Consider the following 7,571-nt stretch of genomic DNA (forward strand, 5'->3'; position numbering starts at 1 on the left):
ATGCCCTTGTGTGTGCCGGTGCCTACAAGAACCAGATCAGAGACAAAGGCATGGGATCCCCTGAAGCTGAGGTTACAGGTAGTTATGCGTGGCCCAACATGGGTGATGGGAACTGAACTCAGCTCCTCTTCAAGAACAATGCAGGGTCTTTGCCATCGAGACATCTATCCAGCTCTCCCAATCCTGCCCTTCACTCCCTGCACCAGTTGACAAAGGACACCTAAGCTAGGGCTCCTGGGAACTTGGCCCAATGCCATTTTCAAATCAAAACACGGAGACCAAGCACTGCAGGAGACCACACAGCAAATGGATCAAAAAAAGTTTATTCTGAATATTTAATTTAAAAAAATTCCATACCTATGAAGTGTGCTACAGAATTCCAGATGATAATTCATATAGAAAACCCAACCTAACAATGGAAAGGCAAGGATTCTGCAGGAAAGCACACGGGGAGAAAACGGGCATCGATCCCAGAGGCGGGGACTCGTCTACAAAGACATACTGTTTGCCTGACTGTGCATAACCAGAGTGGCCCAGGCTCCTTGTGTCTCAGACACTTGAAAGCATCTTAGGGACAGTTGCTCAAGGAAGCTGGGGAGGCACCCAGGTGGGAGCATCAGTTCACTTGGTCCTGTTTTCAGCCACATCAATCTATCAGCTGACTATAACTGAACGTATTTGGCAAAGAGAACACAGCTCCCCATAGGGAGCGTGCTTCTGGAAGCTTGCAGGAAGAAGCTATCTATCTGCCTGCCTAGCCAAGTGGCTAGGCACACACAGCTCATTGCAGGCTGTTCAGGGGTCATGAGCAGGTCCAAGACCCCCTCCCCAAGCTTCCCATGTTGCAGGCCAAGCCCAGGATAAGCCACTAGCACATCTCTGAGATGCACTTTGTGCTATAGGCCTTGAATGCGATGGGAGAAGGTAACACTTCAGGGCAAGGCAGGAGAAAGGGCCAGCCAGGACTGGGGTGTCAGGGGAGGTACAGAGATGAGGAGACAGAGTAAAAGAAGCTTGGGGTCCTGGCTTAAGTGGTCAGGACTGACAGATAGGACTTCCCTCAGTGTCAACGCTCTGGGACCTCACTTCCCTTTGGTCCCCTTTCCTCTTCTTCCAAACACTGGACCCCAGAGAGCCTCCTCACTGAGTGGCCACTCCAGGAGCACTGTCTCCATCCTGGAACCCGACTACAATGGGGGTGGGGGTGAGTACAAGGCCACATGTACCGCCAACCTCAGGAGAAGTACAACCCCTGAAGTGGCTACATACCACAGTCAGCTTGGCAAAACTAAAACACCTGGGATGGCTGCAAGTAATCACCCATGTCCTCTGTGAACATGATCATCAGACATTAGCAAATCCTGTGGCAGGACATGCCCCGAAGCATCAGCAGACGTATTAAATATAAAGTCAATATGAATATTCCCCTCCCCACCTTCGGAAAAAGAACAAAAACAGAAACGGAAGCAGAAACCAACTCAAACACACGCAGATGCTCTGTAGTGTGAACCCTGTGCTGGTGCTGGTAGGCTCTGGGTGGCAGCCCTACTGCCGCAGCTCCACATAGTTGGCCGGGAAGAGCCCGTATCTGCCCTTGCACACCCCACGCCACCAGCCATCGTCAATCATTTCTATGTTGGTGATGATGTCATCAGGGTCAAAGGAGATCTCATCATCGCCAGCTAGGGAAGGAGAGCAGAAAGAGACTCAGATGGGATTGTCACCTGACCAGGGGGAAGACAACAAGATTGAGACTAAGATACCCACCCGGCAGGGGAGAGGGATATGGAGAGGGCCTTCACTGTTAGATACAATGGAGGGATATGGAGAGGGCCTTTACTGTTAGATACAATGGAGGGCAATGGAGAGGGCTGCTGGAGAGCTGCTAAGGTTATACATGAAAATCTAGACTCTAGAGCATCGTGAGATGATGGCCCAAAAGTCACAGCACCCATGTGTGTACAGGAAATACATGCCAGGTCTCTGTTTAGGAAAAGAAGGGACTAGTGGACCTCTCTATCTGAGCCTGGGGCCTGAGAACTCGAGGGAGTCCCAGCCATGCATCCTATAAGACAGTGGTCAAGTAATAAGGGAGGAATAGAGGAATGGAAGTGCTGACGTGACAGAGAGGGGCCACACTGGTTCTAAGTCCTCCTGTGTGTGGCATCTTCACTGGAGAGTGGGGTATGCTCCTGTAGAACCGTGTCCCCAACCTGCACAGTGGGTCTGTGACTAAGGGGGCTCTGCACCTTTAGATCCCCAAGGATTCAGATGAGAGACAGGCACAGACAGGGGCATCTCTGACATCATCCCAGGTAACACCTCTAACTTCAAGATACACTGTAGAAAGTGTACCCAGACAAAGTAAAATCCACCTAAGGTGTCAAGCACTGGAAAAACTGAGACACGATTGTGTAATCCTGGGAGTTCAAGGTCAGACTGGGTAACAGGCCCTGGTTCAAAACTAAGCACACAACAGTCCTGAATTCCTTCCCAGAACTGGTCTCAGGAGGGGTGTGGCTGGGAACTTCACCCCGGGTAGGTAGGAACATGTGTGCCCGCAGGCCACTGTCAGTGCCTTACCAGCCTGGTAGTCATACAGGGCGATGGCTGTGATGCCCAGGTCACTCTCATACCCATCGTAGGTGTCATCCTCTGTAAGAAAGCAGAACTGCTGAGTGATGGCCAGGCCCTGCAAACACACTGCCCAAGGACTGATGGGAAACTTGCTCTTCACATCAGCTGGGTTCCTATGTGGCAGGTATTGGGATGGAGGGACCAGATACCTCCTAGAAACAAAAAGACTTAGCTGGGTGCTTGTGGTACATGTCTTTATTGGGAGTCAGAGGTAGGTGGATCTCTGAGTTCAAGGCCAGCCACACCTGCAGAGTGAGTTCTAGGACAGTCAGAGCTACATAGAGAAATCCTATCTCCACAAAAGGGGAGGAGGGTATCACTTATAAGACATTTTCTTATTTAGTGATTGATGGGGAGGGCTCAACCCATGTGGGTGGTACCATCCCTGGGCTAGTGATGCTGAGTTCCATAAGCAAGCAGGCTGAGCAAGCCAGTAAGCAGCATTCCTCCCCTCCGTGGCCTCTGCATCAGTTCCGGCCTCCAGATTCCTGCCCTGTTGGAGTTCCTGACTCCCTTCAGTAATGGACAGTGATGTGGACTTGTAAGCTGAATAAACCCTTTTTTCCCCAACTGCTTTGGTCATTGTGTTTCATCACATCAGTAGAAAACCTGACTTTCTCTGATCCAGGGGGTGACACAGAATGCACATTCCTGGAAAATCAGATAGCAGGCCAACCTGTGCTCTCTGAGGAGCACACTGGGGGCGGGGGCTTCTTAGGAACCCTCCCTTCCCTGGGCATGGCTAGAGTAGGGTCCAGTACCTGCTTGGTAGTGGCCAGGAGCCTCTGTGGTCTCGTACACGGGCTCTGATGTATAAGTCAGGCCTTGCTGGCTGCTAGCCTCAGGAACGCCTACAGCCTCGATGCTGTACTCGGGCTCAGGTTCGCTACCTCGGTAGCTCGGCTCAGCCTTGAACGGAGCTGCATCCTAGGGAGGGACACAGGCATCTCTTACACTATCACCACAGACAGAAGAGCCCCATTCACAAGTGACCTTCATGGTCAGACAAAACAAGGCAAAAATGGAAGCTTCATGCACAGGGAGTGGGGGCGAAAGCTTCCTGTGGAGGGCAGCCAGGCAGAGCAACCTGCCACAGCCCAAGGAGATCACTCAGGGCCAGGAGCAGTCCCATGTGGCAAGATGGTGGCAGGCAGAGCCTGCTGCAATGCTAACTGTCCGTTCCTGTTGTGGTGGCTCAGCACTGGACCCTGTCCCATCTTCCCACTTAGGTACTTTAGGTACTTCCCTTGGCTCCTGGGCCCAGCTGATCTGCCAGACACAGGACCTGTCCCTGTCCCCAGCCTCAACAAAGAGCCAGTGTTCCAACACTTGGCCCAGCAGGAGGTGTGACTAAGTAGACATGCCTCTGTTGGTTGGGCCACTTGCTACAAGGCCACATCCACTGAGAAGTCTCACAGGGGAAGGCTGACTGCCATGCAGAGCAAGTAACAAAGGTGTTCAAAGACAAAAAATCCTAGTGGTGAACAGGTCGTGGTCCCTGTCCACACTAGAAGACACGAGCAATCTTATCTAGCTGAAGGGTAGAACATGAGGACTGGCTGGGATCCGTGGGATGTGGCTGTGGGCACAGGGGCTTTACTTCAGTGAGGGAGCCCTGAGTCTAGGCAGAGTATGGGAGACTCGAGGCAGGAAGGAAGCAAGGATTCCACAGAGCTTCATGTGAGGAGGCCACTAGGACCAGAGAACAAGATGCTCAAGGGACTAGGAAAGAACACTGTCTTAGGGCCACCTCTGCCACTCTCCTTAGGGAGAGTTCATTCCAGAGGGAGCACGGTCAGGACAACCAAAATACTGAGCATGCAGCACCGACTGAACTCCCAGAAGCCACAGGGAGAGGAAGGCCATAGTGCTTTGGGCTGGCCAAAGGTGAGAATAGCCAACCTGGGGGTGTGGGGGGAGCACCATGCTCCAGGAACACAGAAGAGGAGGGTGTCAGGAGTCTGAAAGAGTCTAGGGCAGTCAACTGGCCATGTGACTACCCACCTCATAGATGGGGCTGGAGGGTGGTCTGTCTTCAACTGGTTGAGGACTAGGGGATGCAGGGGGCGTCTGTTTCTTGGCTCTGGCTTGCTCCTAAGACAGGACAGCAAACCATGATTAGTCAGACAACCTGAAAGTCAAGCCTACCACCCAAGTGAGAGAGAGACTTGGTGCCTGCTGGAAGAATAGAAAGCATTGACTACTGGGTCTCAAGGACTCCAGCCTGTGGTACTCCTGTGTCACACGGTGGGAAGATGCACTTAGATGAGCAGTGGACAGAGACACTGGGCAGAGGTGGCATCAAGCAGCCATTCCACCTGGCCCTTAGCCCATCTCCCAACTTGGGGCTCTGAGCCAAAGCTGCCATGGGCGCAGAGTTTCAGGGACCTTGGAGTGATAGATATTTTCTACACGTGGGGGAGACATGGCCCCTGAGGGCTGACAGGTGGTCTGACCCCCCCCCCCAATGGAGCATCCCCGGGCAAAATCCTGGCTCCCAGGACTGCAACAGAACACTAAACAGAAGACAGGAACAGAGGCAGTGAGTGGGCCCATGTCACCCCAAAGTCTCCACAAGAGGGAAATGAACTAGAACTAAGGGAACAATGAGGAAAGTGGAGGGTGTGTGAGGGAGGTGGCCACAAGCCAAAGGGCCAAGGCAGCTAAAGAAGCTGAAGGCAGCAATGAGATCTGCCCAAAGCCTCCAGGACCACAGTGGGGCAACATCCCTCAGGCCCCCTGGTCTTCAGGGCTGTGGCGTCAAGTATGGGGTATTCTAACCACTTGGGGAGCAAGCTCAGGCAGCAGCATGGGACACAGGAAATGTTCATGACTGCAGTCAGGCCCCAGAGACAGGACTGAACCTCACCTATTCACTTCACACCCTCTCTCTACTCTTCTGTGTAGGGGGAGCAACAGTCACACTGTGTGCTCTTGAGACAAACACCATAAAGACTCTAACACTGTCTTTGCAAACAAGCTGTCTGTCCTTTGCCACAAAAACAGCCGTGGCAATCACCAAAGATGAACTACCCCAGGCACTGGTGCTCCTGTGCATCTGAGGGTACAGCAGATCTGGATGGTTTAAGCCTCAAACACAATGAGGAGGCCTGGCTGTTGAGTTAACCCATTTGTGACAATAGGCTATGAGGCTTGTCCCAGCCCTCCCTATACCCAGCTGGGTGCTAAGAAGAGCCCTCACTGTCAAATGTAGGTTTAATGTTACACAGAACCTGAAGCACAAGGGGGTCAGGTCTAGTCTCATCAGCTCAAAACTGACCCCACATCTTCCTCTGTGGGGTCTCAACCCCAACATCTCCCTGGGAGGAGGTGCTCATCAGCTTAGATGGAGCCTCATGTTTATAAGCAACTCTGAGTTACTGAGGGTTCGGCTTCCCGACCAATCTACAGAGCCATCGCCAGCATACACATGTGGCCATGGGGAAAGGATGAGTGTTGAAAGTGTCCAGACAGTGGGTGACCATGTAAGCAAAGCCTTCCTACCGTACCAGCCCCTCCTGAATCTAGTCGGGAGCAAGAGAGCATATCATACAAGCCCCAGGACAGAGCCCTGCCCCCACAGCTGCTCTCTCTACTCACAGCAGTGACTACAGAGACAGAAAGGAGCTTCCTCCCACAGTGGCTTGGGGACAGACACGGCAGCGTTACTCACTTCCAGCTTCCTGCGCGCCTCCTCCTGCTCCTGTCTTTCTTTGGCCATCCGCTGAGCTCTCTCGGCTTCAGCCTTCCGCCTGTCCTCCTGCTCTCTCTCCTTTGCCAGGTTTTCAAAGTTAGCACGGATATTACTGGTTTTGCTGGTTACTAGAGGAAAGAGAGGACACATCTGTCTCAGAACACCCTACCAGGACAAAAGCCACACCAGGGTGACCTTGCAGCAAAGTCATCCTCTTGTGGGGAGTAAGGATACCCACGGCGCACAGTCAGCTCACCCAGGCCAGCCACATACAAAGCCCAAGGGAGACTGATGGGCCTTAGAAGCCCTGGGTCTGCACCACAGTTAAGGTAGACACTGTCATGGCTGAGCAGCACACACTCAGGCTGAATGAAGCAATAGCTAAGCTCTCTAAAGTTCCCCAGGAAGGAGCTGCAATGTGGCTCAGTGATATAGCCCTTGCCTGACATACAAGGGACCAGGTGCCATCTCAGGCACCACAAAAATAAATAAATAAATGAATAAGAAGACAAGAGCAGGGAGGATGTCAGGCACGAAGGCACGAGCAGCATGCGCCTGTCTCAGGAGCCCACAAGTGAACAGCCCTGTTCTCAGAACACCATTTTCCCAGACACGACAGGGAGTAGGTTTGAGTGTCTGGCAGTATTTCCTCCAAGGTGGGCCTATGTGGTAAGGAAAAAAAACCATTGCTGAGCCAGGTGCAGTGGTGCAAACCTGTCATCCTAGCACTGAAGAGACTCAAGCACAAGGACCAGGAGCTCCAGGCAGACTGGGCTACATGAGACCCTGTCTCAAAACAAAACAGAAAACCAGAAACAAATAAACAATAAGGGAAGAAAGGACTGCCGTTGGTCAATATGAAAGTCAAGGTTTCATGTATGAGTTCCTGTCCCAACTTCCTTCAGTGATGAACAGTGATATGAAAGTGTAAGCCAAATCAACCCTTTCCTTCCTGAGTTGTACTGGTCATGGTGTTTCATCACCTCAATGACATCCCAAACTAATACAATGATTATGACAGTTGTCATTTAAAGGGCTTACAGATGTAGGAAAGGGCTCTACAGTTGAGTTGCAGGCCTAATCCAGAGATCTGGCTGTAGTGAGAGTCCTGGAATTTTGGTTTCTTTAAAAAACACAAAAATAGCCGGGCGTGGTGGCGCACGCCTTTAATCCCAGCACTCGGGAGGCAGAGGCAGGCGGATTTCTGAGTTCGAGGCCAGCCTGGTCTACAGAGTGAGTT

At 52.0% G+C, this 7,571-nt stretch overlaps 1 protein-coding gene across 3 annotated transcripts in view; it reads right to left on the reverse strand.

Moving 5' to 3' along the window:
• Positions 1 to 307: 307 nt before the first annotated feature.
• Positions 308 to 7,571, reverse strand: part of Cttn (cortactin) — a 33,267-nt gene continuing 26,003 nt past the window's right edge. For all 3 annotated transcript variants that reach the window (XM_029479594.1, XM_021166830.1, XM_021166829.1), the window contains 5 exons: positions 6,311 to 6,459; positions 4,642 to 4,731; positions 3,399 to 3,564; positions 2,584 to 2,655; positions 308 to 1,682 (listed from right to left, as the gene is read on the reverse strand). In XM_029479594.1, the coding sequence (XP_029335454.1) occupies positions 1,546 to 1,682; positions 2,584 to 2,655; positions 3,399 to 3,564; positions 4,642 to 4,731; positions 6,311 to 6,459 (614 nt within the window). In that variant the 3' untranslated portion in view covers positions 308 to 1,545. The remainder of the gene's footprint in view (positions 1,683 to 2,583; positions 2,656 to 3,398; positions 3,565 to 4,641; positions 4,732 to 6,310; positions 6,460 to 7,571) is intronic.

Source organism: Mus caroli, chromosome 7 (genome assembly GCF_900094665.2).
Source record: "Mus caroli chromosome 7, CAROLI_EIJ_v1.1, whole genome shotgun sequence".
Taxonomy (NCBI): Eukaryota; Metazoa; Chordata; class Mammalia; order Rodentia; family Muridae; genus Mus; species Mus caroli.